Source organism: Pectinophora gossypiella, chromosome 17, assembly GCF_024362695.1.
Source record: "Pectinophora gossypiella chromosome 17, ilPecGoss1.1, whole genome shotgun sequence".
NCBI lineage: Eukaryota > Metazoa > Arthropoda > Insecta > Lepidoptera > Gelechiidae > Pectinophora > Pectinophora gossypiella.
Window position 1 is genome coordinate 1934649 of NC_065420.1, and position 25701 is coordinate 1960349.

General features: G+C 38.6%; 2 protein-coding genes and 1 long non-coding RNA gene across 3 annotated transcripts; 1 reads left to right on the forward strand and 2 right to left on the reverse strand.

Annotated features, from left to right (window-relative positions):
* Positions 1 to 1192: 1192 nt before the first annotated feature.
* LOC126374358 (beta-hexosaminidase subunit beta-like) lies at positions 1193 to 11063 on the reverse strand. The gene is made up of 10 exons (XM_050020966.1): positions 10855 to 11063; positions 8256 to 8481; positions 6163 to 6278; positions 5385 to 5593; positions 4757 to 4869; positions 4051 to 4240; positions 2791 to 2917; positions 2491 to 2568; positions 2186 to 2391; positions 1193 to 1551 (listed from the first exon to the last, which is right to left on the reverse strand). The coding sequence occupies exons 1-10, from the start codon at positions 11014 to 11016 to the stop codon at positions 1362 to 1364; spliced, it is 1617 nt and encodes a 538-aa protein (XP_049876923.1). The 5' UTR covers positions 11017 to 11063; the 3' UTR covers positions 1193 to 1361.
* On the forward strand, positions 5394 to 21110 carry LOC126374519 (uncharacterized). The gene is made up of 2 exons (XR_007567437.1): positions 5394 to 5509; positions 21080 to 21110. It is a non-coding gene; the product is annotated as an uncharacterized LOC126374519 (long non-coding RNA).
* On the reverse strand, positions 12657 to 25698 carry LOC126374360 (beta-hexosaminidase subunit beta-like). The gene is made up of 10 exons (XM_050020968.1): positions 25485 to 25698; positions 24263 to 24479; positions 22210 to 22319; positions 20955 to 21163; positions 19572 to 19684; positions 16151 to 16340; positions 14785 to 14911; positions 14207 to 14284; positions 13921 to 14126; positions 12657 to 13113 (listed from the first exon to the last, which is right to left on the reverse strand). The coding sequence occupies exons 1-10, from the start codon at positions 25638 to 25640 to the stop codon at positions 12930 to 12932; spliced, it is 1590 nt and encodes a 529-aa protein (XP_049876925.1). The 5' UTR covers positions 25641 to 25698; the 3' UTR covers positions 12657 to 12929.
* Between the last annotated feature and the right edge of the window lie 3 nt (positions 25699 to 25701).

The following is a 25701-nucleotide window of genomic DNA, read 5'->3' on the forward strand; positions in this document are numbered from 1 at the left end:
TGTCATGATCTAGTGTCAAACGCAGTGAAGCAGCGTAGAGGAGTATGCTCCATACGCCCTCCGGTTGATAGAGGGGAGGCCTGTGCCCAGCAGTAGGACGTATATAGGCTGGTTATGTTATGTTAACATGACATCACACCTCTGCCCAATGGATTTGCCGGGCTGTTTTATTATCATGTCCGTGTTTCGGACTTAGGAGGGTCCGCGAATTGGTCCTCTGTCTAGGCTATCGGCGCACGTCAACAGGTCGAACTTTTTGTCAGGCCAAGCAGTTAATGGCCATTTGCGACAAGTTTAAAATAATTGACGTCAAAAAGAAACCGGTCGAACACCTCCACCGACCTCAGTCCTTCTGGACCATGCTCGACTTCTGGCAATAAATTTATTCTTATTCTGTGAATCTTGTTTATTGCCTGAAAGGTCTATACCCAGTAGTGGGGTGGGATGTAGGTGTAGGTACAGACCGTTCCTTTGTGCGAGACTGGACAGATTCGGGATTGGACAGATTCTTGATTCGGCAGATTCTGAATTCCTTTTATACCGTACACCTAATCCGTGGAATCCAAGAATCTGGCGAATCCAGAATCTGTCCAATCCCGAATCTGTCTAGTCCCGCATAAGGGAGACACCATTATGTTCTGAATATTGCAGGATCTACTCGTATATTCGATTTCGGTAGCGTATGCTCAGCCCAATCCCATTTTAACATTTATCTTCCTTCATCAACGATTCCAGTTCGGAATCGATCAAATCGTTTGATATCTATCACACTACGTAAGCTCTTTGGCAAACCTTGAGTTTGGACTTTCAGTCCATGACTAGATTCGGTCACCGTAGGTTAGGATGATTTTTGAGTACATTCCATTACGTTGATGTGCTTTCGCTTTATTGAACTGAGAAGAGTCCATTTCCCATGAAAAGCAACATGGTCCATACCAGGGGGATTAAAATGGGGGGTTGATTGTATCGCGCACTTACCTTCATATTATGCGCAAATGTCAAATTGCAATATTGCTTTCCTAGATGAATTGCTTCGATGTGGCCATTTTAACCCCCCAGTAGCTCCACACGTCTTTGATACGGCGGCGTTCAGTATTTACGAGTATTTTTATTAAAACTATATACTTATCTATATAAGTAAAAAATTTATTAGCGTAACAGCAATAAAATATATATAATAAATATAACTAAGTAATCATAGATTATTGTTTATTTCACAAACAAAAATAGATATTTAAGTATTTAGTATTATTACGAGTAAGTGCGTCACAATTCCGAAGTTTAATTTCGATGTTTCCGATGGTTAGAATTAAGTAGTTTTGTACAACGAATTCCGAACGATTCTAATGACACGGGAGATGTTAATGTGTTGGCTTTACAATGTTCTTGAGTGTAGTGCATGAGCCGGGCCCGGACGGAGGCTCGGCGGGGTAACCTCGACGTAGCATCCGGCAGGCTTGCTCCTCGATGCGGTTGAAGGCATCTTCAGGAACTTTTCCCTCTGTGGCGCTCCACAACACTTCCGCTGGCCCTGACGCTCGCGGGAATAAACTGCAACAAGTAACATCAGTCATCATCATCATCATCATTTTGTCATCTCAGTCTCATGGATTACCTTTGATCCCCAAAAGCGCTTTACGGAACGTTAACGCGCTAAATTGTATATCTTTTATATTTTATTTTATTTTTGATAGCTCTACTGCCCTTTGGCCTTTGGCCTTTGATAGACTGGAATGGAAAATGCTACACCGACAAGAGCGTGGCTCTTAAATTGATGATGATGATGATGATGATACTGCTTCTCAAATTCCATAGGCACTTTACCGTCAATGTATATTTTATGTGATAGGCTGCAATTTTATCATTACTTTTCGAAAGATACCGCATACAAAAGTATATTTTTTATATATAGCCGATTATACTAAGGTTTTTAGCTTTCCTGCTGATTTTATTTGTCCTGCAGGTTATAATGCACACAAGACGACTTTTTAATATACTGTCGTGGAGCTCCGTGCGCCGTAAAGTTTACGGATGAGTGGAGTGCAAAGTGTCTCTCGTACTTGTATGGCGCGCGTTTCATGCTCACTTGGCCCTTCCAACCTCTTTTTTCTATTCCGTGGCTCTATTCTGACTCTACGGCACTTTACTGCATGTTTAATTTGAACATTGAAAATGTCACCATCACCTGCTCAGGAAGTTATTGTCGTTAACCATATCCCCCCACATACAAGCTTCGCCGCCTATGATGTACTTGTCCAGAGAATGGTCACCAGTCGACTTATACGCAATTAGCCGAGGTTCAAACTTGTAGTAGTAATCGAAACGTTGCCCCAGATCTTCGCCGAGCGACCAATCCGTTGAGTATATTACTTTTATATGTTTTTTTATCATCTGTAAATAAATAAGAAGGACGATCAGAGAGAGAGAGAGAGAGAGAGAGAAATATATGTCTACACATAATATAATATAGGTACATCTATTTATAGGTACCTCCACCATTCCTGCATTACGTTTACGCAGTTGCACCACCGTATTGGTCATGTCAGTTTTTTTGTTGAAGTAAGCTTCCTGAAAAGATATAAAATAAAATTTATTTTTACCATTTTAGTTATTAAATTATTAAATAATATGGAACATCTCTGTAAAAAGTGATTTCGACAATGTCCCCATAGGGAATCGAACCCGGACCTCCACATCGTGAGCCTAGCGCTCTAACCACTAGACCACGGAGGATGTCTATAGGTATCCTTCCTATACCCGGTGCCCTAGTAATATGCGTCCATTACATACCTCCCACATAATAGGGATGGTGTCGTTTTTAAGCAGTTTCATAGTGTTGTTCATATAAAGTCCGTAAAGGTCGTCCGTAGACATTTTGTGTTCCTTCATGTATTGCTGCGTTGTAGGATCTTCTGTCCTGTAACAAATATTTATATACGTAACATCATGTAAGCTCACGACAAATCCTAATTGGGGTAGTCAGAGGTACATTCCCCTCCGTAGCAAGTGGACAGATTCGCAACTGGAGAGATTCTTAGCTCGACGGATTCTCAGGTGGACGGATTAGCAACTGGGCAGAGCACAGTCGTGAACTAGAAAAAAAAGGTAATTAATTGAAAGTCTTTCCTGACACCAGGGTTGATGAGTTTGGTCATCCACTTCACAGTCAATACGATAGAAGACTGAGTTTTCTGCTAGACCAACCTGATACGCGGTGAGTAGTATCGCCGTCTATAATGGTCGAGTCTGTTAGTGAAAACTGCACTTAAAATAAATTTAAAAACTCAGTGGTGCGAAACTGGTACCGGGGTTCTAACCTGCGCTCCCCGTTTGAGAAGCAAGCCGGTGTACCACAGGATCAAAGTGACTTCTTTCTTCTTTTATACATATAGGGAGACATCGCAACGAATACTAAGGGGGATGATTCAGACCGTAAATCTGAGTTAATATCAAGTGGAATTTTCCGTCGCAAAATTCATGATTTTTTTAGCAATTTATTATTTATTTATTTTTTTATTAATTATTTTCAATTGTATATTTTTGCGATCGAAAATTCCACTTAATATTAACTCAGAATAATGATCTGAATCATGCATTTCAGTGTTCGTTACGATGTCACTTACACCCCGTACATGTACATACAGGTAGCTATACAAGTAGGTATGGGTGTTTAGTGACACCTTAACGAATACTGAGCGGGATGGCCATGATTTTGAGTTGATATCGAGTGGAATTTCCTGTCGGAGAATTCATTAAAGTTTTTGTATTTTTTTTTAATTATTTTCAGTTCCATACTTTTGCGACGTAAAAATCCACTTGATATCAACTCAGAATCATGGCTTGAATCATCCCTCAAAGTTTTCGTTACGATGTCACTAACACCCTTCATATAAGGAAATAATAAGGATTTGGTTTGACAAGGATATAATTATTGTTATCCTATAATTAAAAAAGTTTAGAATTTTAAAGAAATAAAACTGGGTTGTTGGGGAGTACCTACTTACTCATAATAATGAAAAAAAAAAAATCTTATTAAAAAAATGTTCTCACCAGCATTCTTCAAGGACATCGTCGCCTCCCAAGTGCAAGAATCGCTCGGGGAGCATATCTTGCGCTTCTCTGAATAGTTCTCTAAGCAGGTCGTATGTCTCGTTCTTGACAGGATTCAATGGCCGCCGACCGCTCTCTTTGCACTGGGTCATTATTTCCGGATGTGAAAGGCCCCATGAAGTTACATGTCCTGAAAGATATTATCATTGTTATCTCTCTGTTTACTAATTCTGGGTACAGCGTTACCAGTGCTACGGCTTTATGGGATGGCGTCGAAATGTAGCAGCGGAATTTGTCGAGTTAAGGGTGTTGGGACTCTAGCTCGGCGACAATAGATGGCGTAAGTGTCATTCCTGCCATACCATTCGGTGATCGAAATTATTATTTTTGTCTCCGACTGCTTTGTAACCAATGATGTGCCGTTCCCGGGAATGTTCCCAAAGTAGGAATGTTCTAGTTATAAAAACTGTTTAATAGTAAGGGCACTGGCTGCTTTTAGTTTTCAAATTGTTCTTTTTTGTGCTCTGGTCTTATCTGCCTAAAGGTTGGGTAATAAAGCCTTTTGACGTATAAGTTTTGCGGCTCTTTACTGCTGAGAATGTTCCCAAAGGGAAAATTCCCGAGGACGGCACATCACTGTAACACAAGTCCACTCCGTCGGTGTCGTGAGACATTTGGTGGCGTCGAAATATACTTAAGTCAGTACCTGGTGTGTCTATTTCAAGAATGATTCTTATCCCGTGTATTCTAGCGTACTCAATAATCTGCATAATATCGGTCGTATTGTACAGCAAGGATGGAAAATAGGATCCTTCTTTGCTGAAATAAATAATTCGAATTACATTTATTAGTTGAAGTGGGATTAGGCAGGTCTCCGAATAGAGACAGACGCAGGTGTGGCAGGACGACTTGGGTGCTGTCCTGAAAGGCTGGCTGGAGGAAGCACTGGAGAGAGTCCTGGAAGAAATGGAGAGAGGCCTTTGCCCAGCAGTGGGACACTCGGCTAGATCATGGTATAAGAAGACCAGGTATGCTCAAAACTGACAGCTAGTATTTCAAGGTTAGCCCAGCTGACGTCGGTAACACCGTTTAAGACAACAGGTCTGAGGGTGCTCAGTTGGGCGCGAACCTCGGCTCAGAAAGAAAAGTTGAAGGGAAATGATATGTCACCTCAGTTCAGGGAGATTCTGTTGTCGTTCGAGATATCCGTTCGGCATCGTTCGAATGTACCTTGGGTAATCTGAAAATGTTCTCGCAGATTGGGGCATCCTTTCGCACGCACGACGAAGAAAGGATAAGCAATAAAGGATAAGAAATAATGGAAGTCATGTCACCTCAGTTCAGGGAATTTCTTGCTCTTGTAGGGGAAGCTCTGGTCATCGACAATGTGCCAGTGCAACACATTCATCTTGTTGGTGGCCATGCCGTCCAACAACTTGTGCATCGTGTCCATCGACAGGTAGTGACGTGACGTGTCCACCAATATACCGCGGTGCGAGTATTGTGGGTAGTCGTAGATTGTTGTCGCATTTATACGAACTTCCTTTAAAAAAAAAACAAAGAAATACACAATGGAGGTAAAAGAAAGTTACATGTTGATCTTTTTGTAAGAACGTGACTTCATTGAATTCAGTTCAGAAGACAAAACGATGAAGATTTAGAGGAATTATACGCCCGTGGATAAGTACCATCCGGGTGAGAGCCCTCAGCGCTCCCCATTTGTCCGGCCAGGTAATGAATGCGATTTGCGGCAAATCTACAATAAGTCACGTCAAATTAAAGTATAGGTACCAGGAATATTCAATATTAAAATTAACATTAAATACTTATGTACATACACGGTGTTAGTGACATCGTAACGAATACTGACGGGGATGATTCAGACCATGATTCTGAGTAAATATCAAGTGGAATTTCCTGTCGGAAAGGCATGATTTTTTTTGTTTTTTTTTAATTATTTTCAGTTACTTACTTACATACTTTTGCGATGGAAAACTCCACTTGATATCAACTCAGAATCATGGTCTGAATCATCCCTCAAAGTTTTCGTTACGATGTCACTAACACCCTATATATACTTATATATACTAGCAGACGTTATCCATTACTTACTTGATAATCATCAGAAATGTAGAACAGTTGTGAATATGATTCTAGACCTCTAATGATTCCCCATATAGATGCACTGGTGAGTTTAGACTTGTATCCATGCGATACAGTAAGGTTATCTGGAAGCAATTGATTGACATAGACCACTTTTTTTTCATATTTTTTTACCTTTAATGGATTTGCTCTTGGCCCCAGACTTGCCCGAAGGCTTCGACGAGCTCGCCCAGAACGTGCCTATTCACTCAGGCCTTGAAAGTACCTGGGTTATATTATATGCATTCGGAGATACAGAAGACAGCAGAAAATTCCCCCTATTCCCAGTAGTCTTACCAGTTGAACTACTGGGAATTTCTACTTACTTATACTCGACTCGATTACTTAGACTCGACTGCCCGTATCTGCGTAGATGCTGTGACTTGCATGTCATAGCATCTAATATTAGATAAAGCTACTAACATCTAGAATAAGTTTACTAACACATATGAGACATGTTTCGTGAAATAAATAAATTATTATTATTATTTATTATTATACATAAATATAATAGAATCCTAATAATTAAACTGGCCTGCAAAACGAATTACTACTTTTCAATGAATTCAATTATTTTCTCAACTTTAAAAGATACAGATTAAAAAAAAGCGTTTTATAGATAATTTTATCTTCATAAAGTAATGTAGTCCCTTCGGCTTCCCTTGAAGCTTTTACTTGACTTCAACTGCACTTAGGTGGCGATTTCTCAACACATTGAAAACAATATAACGGCTTTTTCGGTACTAGTAAACTTGGGTTCTGTAAACCAAACAAGCTAGCGTATTAAAAATGTTAATTGAGTTTTTTGACACTAAGCTACAACTGGCTATTTTTGTTGCTTTATCTTTTTTAAAGTTAAAAATGTTACTAATGTAAGTATAGTTCTTTTCTTTTTTGACGTGACTTATTGTAGATTTGCCGCAGATGGCATTAGCTACTTGGCCGGACAATAAGTATAGTTCGATGAAAAAAATATATAGCGGAAATCGGACGTCGGTTAACAGAGAGTGGAGATTACCTCCGTGTCGGATTGTTCTTGGCGCAATCCATTGCTGTGCAGCGTAAAATGCGGCTAGTGTATTGGGCACCTTTGCGTCCGGATTAATCAAAGGCGGGCTTTTTCACGAGTGCGTGTAAAATTGTACAAATTGTTTTTTATTTAATAAGGAATTTACTTAAGTAAAAAGAAATAAAACAAGTGTAGTTTAATAGCTACAAAGAATGCTGATAAAATTATCTATAAAACACATTTTGTTTTAAATCTAGTAAATAACTTTTATAGGTTAGAAAATAATTGAAAAGAGTAATGCTTAGTTTTACAGGCCAGAGTACTATCATATTAACACAATGTTTGCAGTCGTGTAAATGGTATGGGAAAGAGAGATCTGTATCGCGAAATGTAAACCTGGGGTTCGGAAAAATGGGATCGGAATATGTCGTTTCATTTCTACATTAATTAAATCAATCTATCGTAACTTGAAAGCAGACCAAAATTCTTCCGCACTTTACGCACTCAGCAGCTTCAGTTTTATTTAAGTATATCGGAATAATAAACTTCCGACAGGGCAATTCGGAATAATTATGACCAGCTTTCAGCATTCAGTTGCATTTAATTTGACATTGGCCCCGATTCCTCCAGACATCTCCTAATTTTAATTTAAGTTATACCTGTCGTTTTCTTATCCGCCGAAAAGGAAAGGGACGGATGATCGACAGCTGTTAATTTTAGAAAGAATGAGTAGATGGATGAATAACCTGGGCGAATCAAAAAGGTATCTCGCTGGTATGCAAACCGTTTGACGTGTGCTGTCAACTTATTTCTATGGGAGTTATTAGCCAATGTAATTTTTTATAGGGTTGTTTTAGATTTGTGCTTAAAATTTACGTGTGTTCCATAAATTTTATGCTTGTCGATTACCCGTGCCTTTCCTTCTCGGCAGATAAGAAAATGACAGATATAACTAAAAATAAAATTAGATTCTGTCTACAGGAATTAGCACCATTGCCGTCGTGGCATCAGTCGCTGCTATTTGTGAATTAATTGCTTAAAAAGAAAATCTTACAACTTTCATCCATATCAGCATGTGGGTGGGTCTCGCAGGGCTGTGTCAATGATAGAGCCAAATACAGTGCGGGTTCTGGCTTGGATTTACGCAAGTCATTATGCCAGATATCATGTGTTTTATTGGCAGGGTGTTTTGCCTTTTTTACTATATTTGCTAATGTCATCATGTAGTGAAAGCATCTGCGTATTGCTTTGAACATAAGTCGACACGAATGATCCGGAAACTGTGAAAGAAGGAAAAACAAATAAAGCTGAGTAACTAGTTTAAATAAGCTGCAAAAGTCCAATCAGTTTCTTGCAAAGTAATAAATTAACTGGTTGCACTTAAGACCTCCTGGTTACCTGTTGTTTCTGTAATAGACCAAAAACACCTACAAAAAATAAATTTTATAATTATGACAACTAATGGTTCATAATTTCACCACTGTTTATAAATAATTCGCTGGGCTCAGTGACTGCACTTTTGCTCTTTGATTGTACCTATGGACGAAAAACCCAATACCTATTGTCGCGGATCACGAGACGCCATCTACGGCAATCAATGAGTTAACACTTTAACTGTCCATGCATTACATGTAATACACTGAAGACCTAGCTCGGTGCGTCCGTGCATGACATATAATACACTATTAATCATCAAGAATAGTGTTGTTCCCGAGAAGCTTGAAAAATCAAACAAATCAATGTTATATTTTATTCAACCTGCCAAATAAAAGTAAAAGTAATACGTTTTATCTTTTAATTAAACAAAAATTAAAAAGGTTTTCTCTTACCAAATTTCAACTAAAATAAATCTTTTTTTTAACATTTTTAGTAACTAACTACATCGTTATGCAAATATTATTTGCATAACCTCCACATTCAATACAATATATTAAATTGAGTGACACAAAATTAATGTTGCATCGTGGAACTATGTCACCTAAATTGTTCTTGGCATCATATATTTTTTTACAATCCTCACATTCGCCTGAAAACATAACTCCCTCGTCATTTAAGTACACCATTGTGTGAGGTAGAAGCTTAAAAAATAGTTGGGTCCATATAATTCTTGGTAGACCAAGATTGTATAATATGTCACATTTTAGATCATGTATCTGAAATATATAATAGAACTTGACAAACTAGGAAAATTAGGTATATATAGGTAATCTTAAGTAATCACAAAAGTCTTAACGAATACGAATAATAATTCGTTGCTCATAAGTATATCCATAGCAGTCCGCGAATATAAATACGAGATCAACGGTTTAACCATATTTGTTACTTATAAAATTGATCATGTTTCGACGTATTTGGACAACACTATTGGTCGACGATTGAAGTTCATACGTCCGTGCATTGCATATAATGCACTATTGGACGTATGGCAATTGTATAGACAATTGCCGTGGGACAGTCAAAGTGTTAAGTTATAATTATAATGAGCTAGGAAATTGTAAGTTGGCACGGGGTTTAAAAACCACTATGTTTGTTATGTAGGTATATGTACAGATTGAAGCAATTCATCTACAGTTCACATGAAAAGTAATCATGAACAAACTCATTATTACAATACAATACAGTACAATACAATACAATACAAAAACTCTTTATTGCACTTGAATCACATTAAAAAAAACATTAGTATTATAATTAAATTGGTAGTACAACAGGCGGCCTTATTGCTAAGGTAGCAATCTCATTAGTAATATTATTAATAGATATTAGAATGGGTAGGCAAAGATGTAGGGTTTTGTCTGTTGGCAAACCAAATAAATAAATAAATACATATGTACAAAATCATGACAGTAGGTCATCTACTTCAACAAATTGTGCACTATTAAACGTTGGACCACTAAGCATCTAAATAAAAGAGAACGAAAACTCGACTAAAATACCTATCTAGGTATCAACATCGTACCATTAGCGCGTAGGTGGGTCTAGCGATTATTTGCGTTGTTCGATTTACATTGCGGCGCAGTAAAAACTCAAAACCTTTAATTAAACATTTTGCGACGAGAAAACACCTAAGTACCATTGTTTTTAATACAATCAAACAGACGTCTTATTTTTATTTCGTTACGCCTCGCCTGCAATTTTTGAGTCCCATATAATATGGGGCGATCCTATTGCTATTAATCGGGCGCAAATCTTGGAAACCACATACTTTATACCCACGCCCCACTATTGGGCACAGGACCTCAATCAACTTTTTTGCCGTGATGTGAGTATTGCAGTTTTTTTTTATTTAAAATCCAAATTTACAATTAAGACATGAAATTCATACATTACGACACTATTAAACACTTGGCTAAAAAAATACTGATAGTGGGTAATCTATCTATATAAAAAAGAGAGGGTAGTAATTAATAATTGTTAAGCGGTACGCTGCATTAGCAGTCGTTAATATGTGTGTGATGGTTTAAGGCCCGATCTCCCTATCCTTCCATAGGGAAGGCCCGTGCCCCAGCAGTGGGGACGTTAATGGGCTGATGATGATGATGATGAAGCGGTACGGATGCACCGTAGCAGTACCTATTGGCACGCACAGGCGAGTGAAAGCGAGATTTCGTCTAATAAATTTCAACCTATAATTAATTATAAAAGGTTATTACAGCGAATGCAAAATCTTCCAAGTAATTGAAATAAAATACGTCATTTCCCTTTTCTTCCCTGTATGGTTTCGGCCATACACTGCCCTGGGTCGGCATGGATGGGAGGGGCCCAATTGCTACAGTGACTGCAGCAAGCGCACACAATATTATCACTCGCGACATGTTCGGTGTAGCAAAAGGTTCGTTCTCTTCTGTTAGACTTAATGTGCGTTCAATAGTGTTATATATATGTAAATCGCGTTTTTTATGAAGCCAGCATGCCACATTTTAAATACCTACTTCATTTCTAACATGCCACATATTATTTGCAATGATAAGAAAACACGGTTGTATGTAAAAATTCATTACATAAAATATGTAGTTTAATTTATAATAAATAATTTACCAAATAATAAAATATATAAAATAATAAAAAAGTTACCGCTGGTCACTAGGGCATATCTTCGCGATAACTTTGGCCGTTTCGAGAGACGGCCAATTCACTTATATTTTATCACCATTTCAAAGCGTTCCTCAGGGAAGAAATTGCGGCACGATGGGTGAGGACCTGGTCGACCCCTGTTGGGTCTATCCTGTAGACCCAAGACCGGTGGTTCTAGCCCAGTCTGGGTAATGTGCTTGCGTCAAAGTGAGACAAGCGGACGCCCCAGGACTTTGTTCCACTCAGCTTAGTTGCCACTGCTAGGGATCTACTGAGCGTGGTCCAGTGGTTGAGCGTTGGGCTCACGATCCGGAGGTCATATCACAAAAATTACTTTGTGGTCCCTAGTTTGGTTAGGACATTACAGGCTGACCACCTGATTGCCCGAAAGTAAGATGATCCGTGCTAAGGCACGTTAAGCCGTTGGTCTCGGTTAATACTTACTGATGTAAGTAAGTAGTTATATGAGCCATGTCAGGGGCCTTTGGCGGCTCAAGAATAACCCTGACACCAGGGTTGATGAGGGTGGTATTCCACCTCACAACTCACACGATAAAAAGAAGAAGTGACCACGAAACTGTGGTTTTAAGTAAAAATCAATGCAACTGTAATACTTAATAACAGTCGTTATAATTCCAACAACCCGCAGAGCTGCGTGGTATGCTCCATACCCCTATCAGTTGATTGAGCGGAGGTATCCAGCAGTGGGACGTATGTAGGCTGTTTATGTTATATTTATATAAAATAAGCCAAGGAACTCTGAAACGTGCTAAGTTACCTGGGATCTTGGAGCACCCGCCCTTACAGCGTACCTGGTCATTTTTTAGTGACCACTGTATGGGTCACGGACGTATGGAGCTAGTCCGTCATGACCCGTATATGGATCACTGGGTAACAGCTTGCCCAGAAAGGGCGAATTCGCCGCGAGTCTCTAGCGCGTATTACGCGCGACTGTTGCGTCCACAAGGTACGTACCAACGCGCGCGCGTTCCGTGTCATGATTTTGGCGCTCCATTGCCCTCGCTCGATACGTGCACTCGCTCTAAAGTTCGCGCGTTAACTGGACGCAACAAGACGTCCCTAGTATCTCAACTCGCGCGCAATACGCGCGAATATAGCGCGAGTCGAGAGTCTGGCGTAGTTCACGCGATTTACGCGCGTATTTTGAATTCGCGCGATGTTTGTGGATGCGATGATGTATTGCTGTCTAGTATCTCACTAACGCGCGAATCATTTCGCGCGAATCGTTACGCGGCGAATTCGCCCTTTGTGGACAAGCTCTTAAACTTAAAAGCCACCTGAGACTTTTTACACTGGGAATCTAGTATTACTATTCCTAGCATGCAATGTACGGGGTGTGGTGTAAGTAAGTAGACAGATATATAGGTAAAACGTTTATTTACGACACAGTTATAAAATACATTTAAAACAGTAAGTGAATGTATATTTCTTGAAAAAAATTAAATAATTCTTTGATGTGTCACAATAGTTACAATAATATTATTATTAATTATTATATTTTTATTATTATTTTATTTATTTTATTATGAGTTTTGGTGCGATTTTGTAAAACGTACCTAACGTAATTTTATGAATTCCGATCGACCCACTTACGGTTCGTGGATCTCATGGAATGAAAGGGATTCGTTTTAGGTTATGGCTTTATAACGTTTTTTATTGTAATACAAAAGCCGGGCCCAGACGGAGGCGCAGCGGGGTAACCGTGACGGAGCATCCGGCAGGCTTGCTCCTCCATGCGATTAAAGGCTTCGTCAGGAACCGTTCCATTCGTTCCGCTCCACAACGCTTCTGCCACCCCTGACGCTCGCGGGAAAATTCTGTAACAAGTTACATTTCACCATATTACCTAACACAGCACTACTTATAATGACAAGTCAAGATAAAAGATGTTGTATTGTTAGCGGTGTGACAAACAAGAAAAAAATTCCTGTTTGTCATACTGGTGTGACAACCTGGTGTGACCACGAGTCCGGAGGGGATTGTCGAATTTGTTTTCGAATTCATGTTTGGATCATAAATGATTAAAACATGCTCAGCGGTGAAGGAAAACATCTTCCGCAGTGTCCGGTTACCTAACCTGAAGATTTGACAGGTACGGTTTTTTACAGAACCGACTGCCTGTCTGATCTTCCTTCCCGCGAAGGGAAAACCAGCCCAATACAGATTAGGTCACATAGGTACCTCCAAAAAGGCATTTCTCGGGAATGTGAGTTTCCTCACGATGTTTTCCTTGGTTTAGGCCTGTGCTGGATTCGAACCTGCAACCTCAAAGCGAGAGTCAAGCGTTCCGTCAACTGGGCTACTATGGCTCTCTTCTCTAATATTTTACTCAATGATTTTAGGCACGTTAAGCCGTTGATCCCGGTTACTACTTACTGATGTAAATAGGTAAGTAGTCGTTACATGAGTCATGTCAGAGGCCTTTGGCGGCTCGATAGTAACCCTGACACCAGGGTTGATGAGGTCGGTAATCCACATTACAACCCACACGAGAGAAGATGATTTTGAAAAATCTTAATGACTTGTGGAGTATCGATTGTGTCTCTATGGCTTCTTCTTCATCGTCCCCTCACTGCTGTACGGCAGTTTACTAAAAAAATTAATAACGGAAATGCCACTATCACCTGCTCAGGATGTTGTTATCGTCCACCATTTCCCCCCACATACAAGCCTCGCCGCCTATGATGTACTTGTCCAGAGAATGGTCTCCTGTCGCGTTATACGCAATTTGTCGAGGATCAATCTTGTAGAAGTCATCGAAACGTTTTGTCAAATCATTGTCCAGATGCCACTCCGATGAGAATATTACTTTTGTATGTGTTTTTATTATCTGTGGACGAAATAAGGACGATTAGAAAGACTGAAAAATAGATGGCTGTACGTTATTTGATACACTTAATACTTACGTACCTCCGCAATATTTGAATTGGGACGCCACGCTTGTACCACCGCATGAGTCATGTTAGTTTTTTTGTTGAAGAAAGCTTCCTAAAAAAAGATTAATTTCATAAATATTACCAAGTATAATACGTAAGAGTAGGCGATAGGCAACCAAGTACAGAGTAGGTGGTAGCTTCCATATCCTATCCCTGATTTCCCTCCTTCAGCGCTTATTGCTTCCAGCCCATTCCAGAAATCAGAATCATTTATTCAACGTAATTATCATGGATAAACTTGTTGAAGGTCAATGTAACATTTTTGAATTTACGTCATTTCGCAAGGTGTTATGGCTGAGGAGAAGAAATGACAAGAAACTGCAACAGCAACACATCTTTTAAATCAATGAGGGTACATTACAAGTTATTTAATAACTAGAGGAACACATTCAATACCAGACATTTTTATCATTTAAGTAGGTAATCATTAATCTTATAATAAGCTTTTTTACATAAAGTAAGCTTCACGTGAGCTTTAAATTTATTCTCTGACAAATTTAAAATATTCCTTCGACATCATTCTCCATATACCTCCATCCATCCATTACATACCTCCCACATAACAGGGACAGTGTATTCTTTAAGCAGTTTCATAGTGTTGTTCATATAAAGTCCGTAAAGGTCGTCCGTAGACATATTGTGTTCCTTCATGTATTGCTGTGTTATAGGATCTTCTGTCCTGTAACGTAATATCGATATTATGCACTAAACATGGTTTGCCTGGAAGAAATGGCTACCTTAGCAATAAGGGCGCATTTTTTGTACTTTTGTATATTTTGTATTTCTATGTTCCAATTGTGCAATAAATTGGATCTTTACTAGGGTCAAGATAAATTATGAAATTCTGATTAAGTACTAAATAAATACAGATCTAAAACTACGAAAATCGACGATTTACGATTTTTTATTTTCTACGATTTTTTTTATTAAAATCATTTTTATTTTCTATTTAACTTATTTATGACTTTTAATCAAGAAAAACGTAAGTAATAGGTAATAAGTCCGACATTTTATCACGGTTTCCTATGACATCACAATACGAATACAAATTCCAAATTCATACGAATTCCATAGTAATTTCGTGTTTCGTCGTTTAGTAAAAAGTAACTGATTTGACTAGTGGGAAACTACCTAGTATTGTTTGATAGGGAATTAAGTATAGTGTTTCTTCGTGTTCATTTATGTTGTTGCGATTACGCCATAACTTCCAATTGTCTTTCCTAATGTGGGTGTTTTTGTTAACCGGGTGAGAACCTTCGTTGCTCCCTATTTGTCCGGACAAATAGTTAACACAAACGAACAGGAACTTGCAGGCACAACAACAAAAAAATGTTATACCATGTATGCTCAAAAGTGACAGCTAAAATTTCAAGGTTAGCCCAGCTGACGTCATCCAACCCTGCGTTCCTATTTCGTACATACATACATACATACATAAACTCACGCCCGTAATCCCTAATGAGGTGGGCAGAGCCACAAGTAATCAAAGACAACTTGCAGCCACTGTTGATACGATGTCGTAAGCTGGATATGATGAACCTTATGGTGATAAGGGATCAGCCTATCGCCCATAACATTAGTCCGTCCTATTTCGTAAATAATAAATTACCCATGACCAATGTTTTTAATTTACTACACATTGAACTTTTAATGATTTTTATATACGTGACAAGTAATAGTAATTAAATACATTAGTCGGTAAGTAATTTATTTAATTTTCAATAATAAAATTTACGTCCTTGGTTGGAGATACCAATTTAATGGTATCACACATGTAACACTTACGTCATCAAAGGGCTAACAATGGCGGCTTTTCATAGGATGCTCATACCTGGTTTTGTTATACCACGCTCGTTCCTACCACACTGAGAGGTTAGGCTAGACTAAGACGTTTTTGTGTTTATTAAAATGTTCTCACCAGCAGTCTTTAAAGACCTCGTCGCCACCCAGGTGGAGGTATCGCTCGGGGAGAATATCTTGCACCTCTCTGAATAGTCCTCTAAGCAGTTCATAAGTCTCGTTCTTGACAGGATTCAATGGCCTCGGACCAATTTCTTTGCACTGCGTCATTATTTCTGGATGTGAAAGTCCCCATGAAGTTACATGTCCTGAAAAATACATACAATATACTGATTCATGACTTGTCCGGACCAATGAATATTTTTACCACTTCCATTCCAAGATTAGTGCACCGTGTGCGTTACCCCAACAAGAAAGTATCTCCTAGAGTTATATGAGTAGAACGTATAGTTGGTGCCTTATCTGCTGTAAATGTGCCCCCACATAAAAAATGTGTGCCCCCTGTCGTTTCGAAAAAAAATCGAAAAAACGATTCTTGCTGGGGTAACGTTTTTCTAGCAGGAAAATTCTAAACGAATGATCAGAGAGAGAAAAACTGTGCATGGCCAGATAGCTTATATGTGTGCCAAAATGTGCCCCCAAAAATAAAATCTGTGCCCCTTCAGATTTTCGAGATATTGCATTTCCTGCTGGAGTAACGTTTTGATGAATAGTATATCTCTAAAACCATTGCATGTGCCCCTGTAGAATAAACATACGCGAGTAGCTCTTAATGTGTGCCCCTTTGTGCCCCAATTAGATTTTAGAAAATATTTATAGTTTTCAAGTTATCGCGGTTTTATGAAAACCCGAAAAAACATCGCAGCGCCTAAATGAGACAAGGCATAACTTCGCTGAAAACTGTATTCGGTCTTTCTTGACGCTAATAATAACCATACAAAGTTTCAAAAATGTTCATGCATGCGTTTTTGAATAATCTTGCTAAAAGTAAAAACGATGGTGTCATAACTTTGACGGCAAAATACAAGGAACTGGCACAATCCCAGATGTGTAGGTGTAAACCAAAATCTTGTGCCTTTAGTCAAAAATATATGGTGAAAATATTGAGCTTCAAATGTTACGCATTAAGTAAATATAAACAAAAAACCAAAATATGTAAACAACGGCTGGTTATCCGACCAAATTTGAATGACTACTAAAAAGCGACGGATTCATACATATCGATGACCTTCTTTATTGGACGTATTATACCTAAGCTGTTGTCCTTACAGTCGCGTTCAAAAGTTTTGAGGGCTAATTAAAAAATATATTAAATGCACCTTGTGACTATATAAATGAAACAGCTTGTTGATGCATATGACCGTTATCCGTGAAATTAGAAGTTTAAGCGAAGAAAAAACTTAACAACGCCATCTATCGTGTATTTAAAGTCCCTCATTAATCTTTGACCGGGTCATCTATCAAAATATTTTATACTTTACAATAAATAAAATGATTTTATTATATGCAGGTGTTGCTTATTTATCAGGGCCGTATTGAGTGTATTATGATTTATAAGTTTTCTTTTAAACATGGTATAGACTAACCGCCTCCTTTATCTCTTAATAGAGGTTGACGACTATAGAATCGTACTTCTTCAAATCTTTTATTGTTTTTATTCCGTAATTAGTGCGGGACGTTGGCACACATCGCAACGGCAATGGTACTGACTATGTAGAAATCTTATACCCATTTCCATATTAGTTTTAAAGTCCATTTGAGAGTGACTTTTTGTCTTTATATTTTATGCACTCATTCCTGTAGACACCATAATATAATTTTATTTTAAGTTATACCTACTTACATGTCATTTTCTTATCTGCCCAAACGGAAATGGACGGATAATCGACAGGCATAAAATTTATGGAACACACGTCAATTTTAGGCAGGAATTTTAAAAACCCTCCCAAATTTATATATTTGCCAATAACCCGACAAAAATAACTTGACAGCACACGTCAAACGGGTTGCATACCAGCGAGATGCCTATTTTATTCGCCTGGGTTATTCATTCATTATAAAATTAACAGTTGTCAATCATCCGTCCCTTTCCTTTTCGGCGGATAAGAAAATGACGGGTATGACTTAAAATAAAATTAGGAGGTGTCTGCACAAATCGGAATATTAAAAAGCTACATTATTGTAAATTTAATGCTTGGGTGAAGTACCTACCTACAACTACCTTGGTTGTCAACAGTCACAGCCTGTAACTACATACTATATATGTACTTAAACAAATATTGACATATATTTAAGGCTTTAATGGTACAAAAATAAAGATATTATTATTAATTTCCACGACTTTATCTGATGGGTATAGGATTTCGTCGAAATGTAACTTCATACTTATTAGTCGAGGAGCTTGGTGGCGCAGCGGTTAACGCGCTCGGTCTGCGATTGTTGAAGTAAAGCAACTTTCGCAAAGGCCGGTCATTGGATGGGTGACCAAAAAAAAAGTTTTCATCTCGAGCTCCTCCGTGCTTCGGAAGGCACGTTAAGCCGTTGGTCCCGGCTGCATTAGCAGTCGTTAATAACCATCAATTCGCACTGGGCCCGCGTGATGGTTTAAGGCCCGATCTCCCTACCCATCCATAGGGAAGGCCCGTGCCCCAGCAGTGGGGACGTTAATGGGCTGATGATGATGATGATGACTTATTAGTCGCGTTAATTAGCTACAGACTAAAAATATCCTTATGTCTCACTATCATGTTATTACAATTCTTTCTCTCGGTGTCGTTTTCGGCCAAGTAGTTAATGCCATCTGCGGCAAACCTACAATAAGTCACGTCAAAACTATAAAAATATAAATCTTGGTGTCGTGAGACGCTTAAAGACCGAATGTACTTTTAAAATTCAAACCCCATTGTTTAACGAATGTGTCTAGCAATCTCGGCCTTAGGAGGTTAATGGCGTAAATATACAGGGTGTTAGTGACATCGTAACGAAAAAAATGGAACGTCTATTCGATTGTACTAAAAAACGATGGTGGGTACTAAATGTTTATTTCAGATTTTGAGTTTTTACTGCGCCGTAATGTAAATCGAACAATGCGAAACAGTCGCGTTGTTCGCGCATTAGCGTTAGCGCAAAGTAACAAAGGCGCCGCCACCGCCGTCACGCCGGCCGCGGCCGAGTCAGGCCGACGACTAGAGTGAGAGAGAGAAGCATTTTTATGCTGCAGGTGACAGAGAAAGAAATAGTATCTGTTCGTAATGCCTACTTTATTGGCGCGCGTTGCCATTGGCCCGTGCGGCTATTCACCTGTGCACAGCACAGATGAAGTTGTAGGTACGTTATTATTTATTATAGTTATTAATTTGGGTTCTATGCAGCTTAAAACACAATTTGGGACTAAAAAAATCTAAAAAAAAAAAAACTAAAATTTTCATGAATTTTGCGACAGGAAATTCCACTTGACATCAACTCAGACTCATGGTCTGAATCATCCCTCGAAGTTTTCGTTACGATGTCACTTACACCCAGTATACCAAATCAAGTACCTGGTGTGTCCATTTCAAGGATGACTCTGATCCCCCCTCGTCTAGCGTGTTTTACAATTTCCCAAATTTCGCTTCTATTGTATGTCATAGACGGATAATAGTGTCCCTTTTCGCTGGAAAAAAAACCTATAAGTAATTACATCCAAATCCATCCAAAATGTTATTTTAACATAGCTCAGTTCTTGACTTTATATTATTCCACCTAACCACAGTGAAAAAGTGGTTGATAGGGTAACCTATAACAAAAACAGATATCCGAATATCAATATCCCGTAAACGATTTGTACATTTTACAATTTCCGTATGTAGGTATGTCTTGACATCGTTTTAGATCAACGCAATCTAAATTTGCAGAAATAATATTTTTCAGCTCCAGCTTACTCCGCTTTACGATTAGTATTTTACTAAATGCCGCCATCTCACCCGGCTTATTATTAAACGCTGAACAGTTTATTTGAGATAAGTATTTTAATTATTCCGAAGTAACATTTTATAGAATTCGTCAGTTATATTTAAATTTCGAGTTACTTTCAAAACTTGACCACACTATAGTGGAGCATCAAATTGGATGCTGCTGGTTTGCTTGCTTGCTTGCATGTTGCTTGCTTGCTTCTTATATGGAAAAATAACTATATACCTTTCAATAATTGTACGTTAGTACTGCGACCATACATAGCGGAATAAGCGCAGCTAGCGGAGCTTGCTTACTTACATGTTGCAAGCTTGGTCACATGTTACATGCGTGCTTGCATGTTTGCATGCTTGCTTGCGTGCTTCTTGTTTGCATGCATGTTGCTTGCTTGTAGTTGCATGGTTGCAAGATGTCGGGGGTGTAGTAGAAGTAATCACATCGAAAAATACCCACATAAGTACACTTGCAAAACTATAGGTTAGTACAGTTACCACGTAAATCGAAGCGAGTGGAGCATCCAATCCTTGCTTGATTGCACGTTTTCTCGAAAAAACCGGAAAATGAAACTTGGTCTAGCAGATATATTTATAAGAGAATAGTTAATGTTATAACGGGTTTCCGGTATTCCGGTAAATGGTGTTACGGATAAAACGGTGAACACGTAAAAAGGTTAATCAAAACGCGGAAATCTGATACAAAACAATAAGAAATTATAAATGTCAAATCGTTAGCGGAATAACAAACTTCGGAACAAAAATATCGGAAATACAACAAGTTTTTTCTCTCCCACCCCGGATTTTTGTCATTCCCTGATTCCCCCCACCCGATTTAAGATTCTGTTGTCGTTAGAGATATCCGTTCGGCATCGTTCGAATGTACCCTGGGTAATCTGAAAATATTCTCGCAGATTGGGGTATCCTTTCGCACGCACGACGAAGAAAGGAAATAAGAAATAATGGAAGTCATGTCACCTCAGTTCAGGGAATTTCTTGCTCTTGTAGGGGAAGCTCGGGTCATCGGCAATGTGCCAGTGCAACACATTCATCTTGTTGGTGGCCATGCCGTCTAACAACTTGTGCATCGTGTCCATCGACAGGTAGTGACGTGACGTGTCCACCATTATACCGCGGTGCGAGTATTGTGGGTAGTCGTAAATTGTTGTCGCATTTATACGAACTTCCTTTAAAAAAAAAATAGAAAGAAATACACAATGGAGGTAAAAGAAAGTTAGATGTTGATCTTTTTGTAAGAACGTGACTTCATGGGATTCAGTTCAGAGGTCGAATTTATAAGTACTTCCTGAAATCAAGCCGTCAAAAATATTAAAATTATGCATGAAAGGTAAAACACACCAAATTATCGATGTTGTGTATTATCGTAATTTGCCTTATGTAGATGTATGTACGTAGTTCGGCAAAATGGTGAGCATTATGGATGTCGATATACTGGGTGTTGGTGATACCGTAACGAAAACTTTAAGGGATGATTCAGACCGCGATCCTGAGTTCATATCAACTCGAATTTTCGAGCGCAAAAGTATGGAACTGAAAATAATAATAAAAACACTAAGCATCAATTTTCCGACAGGAAATTCCACTTGATATCAACTCAGAATCATGATCTGAATCATCCCCCAATGTTTTTTAAACGGTGTTATTAACAACCATACGTACTCATATGACAATCTGTACGTAATTGTACGGAATGTAAATGACATCGTAACGAATTCTGAGGGGGATCATTCAGCTCATGATTCTGAATTAATATCAAGTGGAATTTGCGACGGAAAATGGTATGGTGTCACTAACACCTTGTATAAATACTAAGACAAGTCAATAAATTATCATATTTGCTATTCTAGAATGCCATGGTAGCCAAGCTTTCCTCTCACTTTGAGGTGTTGTTAGGTTCAAATCCAGCACAGGTCTAAACCAATGATTGACGAATTTGGTTTCAAATTCATTTTTGGATCATAATGGTTATCACGTGCTCAGCGGTGAAGGAAAACATAGTGAGGAAACCCCCATTCCCGAGAAATGCATTTTCGGAGGTATGTGACGTAACCTGTTTTAGGGTGGTTTTCCCTTCGCGGGTTGGAAGGTCAGACAAGCAGTCGCTTCTATAAAAATCGGACCTGTCAAATCTTTAGGTTAGGTAAGCGGACCCTGTGAAAAGCGGGATAATGCTTGGGAGATTATGCTATTCTAGATTTTGTTCATCACTTACTTTATAATCATCTGACATGTAGAACAGCTGTGAAAACGACTCTAGACCTCGTATGATACCCCATACAGTGTTAGCTTTTAGCACAGCCCGACGTTTAACAGTAAGATTATCTGTAATCCATTAAAATAGAACGTAAATTCACAAAAATAAGGAGCCCTGATCCAGATTTTGAGCATATCTACCCGTCAATATTTTTGTCAATGTAGTCAACAAAAAAAAAAACAAACAAAAAGTTATCTACGTTCAGCTGAACGATGAAGAGTTTGTTTTACGGTACTTATGTAATAATTTTCGTCGAAGATTGACATAATTATATGTACTTACAGTGTGTTAGTGACATCGTAACAAATACTAAGGGGGAGCCGAAGGGATTCTGAGTCGATATCAAGTCCAATTTCCTGTCGGAAAAGTCATGAGTATTTTAATATTTTTTAAAATTACTTTTGCGACGGAAAATTCCACTTGATATCAACTCAGAATCATGGTCTGAATCATCCCTCAAAATTTTCATTACGATGTCACTAACACCCTGTATATGTAATTTTGGATAAAAATTTTCGTTTTAATTTTCTTTTTGTGCGGTTCAAAAAGTGACCCGGTTATCACTCGAGAGAAAATAGATACGGCACGCTAAAGTGAAAAATATATTTTTTTTAAAAACGATAATATTAAAAAAAAAACGGTTAAAACGATATAATTATATATTTATGGCGTTGTATAGCTTTAACGTGATATTTACCTATTTTCTCATTACTCGGGTAAGAACATATAAAAATAGTTGTTGCTTGATATTTCGATCACATTATGTATTCAAGAATGATGTTACTACCTATATTGCTTCTCTTTGTTTTGATCAGAATCATAATGGGTGGAAGATGTAATTGTGCCTGGGTGTAATAAAAAGGGTCATCATATATACCCAAAAACAAAGTTAAATGATGCATATGTCTGTTATCCATGAAATTAGAAGGTTGAACTAAGAAAAAACTGTACAGCGCTATATTGTTTTTGAGTAATGAGAACGTAGCCTGGAAAGTCACAAGAATTGACAATTTGGTACGAAGTTATTTTTATATTTATTTGGGTAACCAACAGCTACAAAACAAGATATAAAATAAATAAAATAAGCCTTTATTGCTGTAACTTGCAGTATAACATATGAGTAATATAGTCTTGATGCTCGTATTAAGTACATGTTTATTTTTTTATTTTTTTAATGATGCATTTTGTTTGATTTTAATACTTATATTGAACATAATACTTATTTTTAAATACTTATATGGGGAACCGGTTTTTCTTTTACAGCTTGTCCTTCGACAAAGGCCTCCTCTAAGGATTTGTTTTTGTTTTTTGTTTTTTTGCCAAAAAACAAGATATACAATTTAATAAAACTTAAGCTATGTCGTTGAGCCTATATATCATAATAATAGGTTACCGAATTAATAATAATAATAGTAAAACACTTTATTGCACACAAATTTACATAACATTTATAGGATAAATATATTCTGAGGTGGGCAAAGACGGCCTTATCGCTAAGTGCGATCTCTTCCAGGCAACGAATCGAATTACTTGAGGAGACAGTTATGTATCACGTAAAAATTACAATGATTGTTTTTCTGCCTTACATAAACTGCCTATATACGTCCCACTGCTGGGCACAGGCCTCCCCTCAATCAACCGGAGGGGGGTATGGAGCATACTCCACCACGCTGCTCCACTGCGGGTTGGTGGAGGTGTTTTTAAGGCTAATAGCCGGGACCAACGGCTTAACGTGCCCTCCGAAGCACGGAATCATCTTAATTTTTCGGACAATCAGGTGATTCAAGCCTGAAAAGTCCTTACCAAACAAAGGACAGTCTTACAAAGTGATTTCGACCATGTCCCCATCGGGAATCGAACCCGGACCTCCAGATCGTGAGCCTAACGCTCTAACCACTAGACCACGGAGGTTGTTTTTTCTGCCTTATATGTATTTATTGTATTTTTTTTTGTATGTATGTATTTATAGCTATTTACTTACAAACTTTTTTGAATCAAATAAAAATCTTACAACTTTCGTCCATATCAGCATGTGGGTAGGTGTCGCAGTCGTTGGGTTGCATTAGTATTGTTGTCAAGTAATTCATCACGGGTAGGTTAGAGGATTTTGGCAATTCGTCGATATCTTGTTGGTTCTTTTTCACCTTATACGCTAGTTCTAGTAAGTTAAACATGTTCTTAGAAATGGAGTCAAGTTGTATTTCACCCATAAAGGCACAACCTATCATCTGAAGAAAAAAATATAAGTTAGTATTTAAATTACGAAATACTCAAGTATGGCGAGTGTCGAAAGCCCTACTTTTACTTCAAGAGTGTACTGCTCTATATATTACAAGCTCTGCTAGCTGTCTGCAAGCTGTGAGGGCCGCAAGTCGCAGCCAAGCAGTAGTGGTACACACAGGGTGACCGGAGAACACCTCGCTGTAAGGTTGACGACTGACCGTAGAAAAGGGTCGTAGACATTTATAAGGGTGCAAAAAACAGTTTAGACCAGAAGCCACTAAGAGATAGCACTTGCATTGGTTTGGGATTGAAGTTTTCTTCTACCGTGTGGGTTGTGAGGTGGAGTACCAACCTCATCAACTCTGGTGTCAGGGTTACTGTTGAGCCGCCAAAGACTCCTGACATGGCTCATGTAACGATTACTTTCTTACATCAGTAACAAGTAATCGGGACCAACGGCTTAACGTGCCTTCCGAAGCACGGATCATCTTACTTTTGAACAATCAGGTGATCAGCGTGTAATGTCTTAACCAAACTAGGAACCAGAAAGTATTTTTTGTGATATGTCCCCCCGGGAATCGAACCCAGGACCTCCGGATCGTGAGCCCAACGCTCAACCACGGAACCACGGAGGTCGTTAGGTATTGAATTTAAAATGTTGGAGTATAGCTTTGAACGGCATGTCCCCGGGATCGATGAGTAGTTTTAAGAACGCATTCCGTACTTTTCTTTACTCCCAGAGAAGTAATCATGAATAAACTAGATAGCAAAATATTGCCAGCGGACCTTTCTCATTTTACAAAAGCTGAAAGTTTCGGTGCACATAGTCCCATACGATACTAAGGATCAGCAACTAGGGAGCTTGAGTCACCGCGACATATTCAAATAACTCGGGTTTTATAAAATAATGGGAGTCTGGCTGTCTTCCCTCAAACAAGCATTTTAACTTATCGTAGGTTTGCCTGTTTGCTCGTATTCTTAATCGACTAATAATAATAACAATGTATTACTTCGAGATCAAACCCAGCCCCCATAACGTATACAACATTTCCCTTTTGTTCACTGTATGGTTTCGGCCATATACTGCCCCGCGTCGGCATGGATGGGAGGGGCCCAAGTGCTACAGTGACTGCAGCAAGCGCACACAATATTATCACTCGCGACATGTTCGGTTTAGCGGGACCTACGTACCGAACTTAGCTGTATACCCAACGTGCATTATTTAAA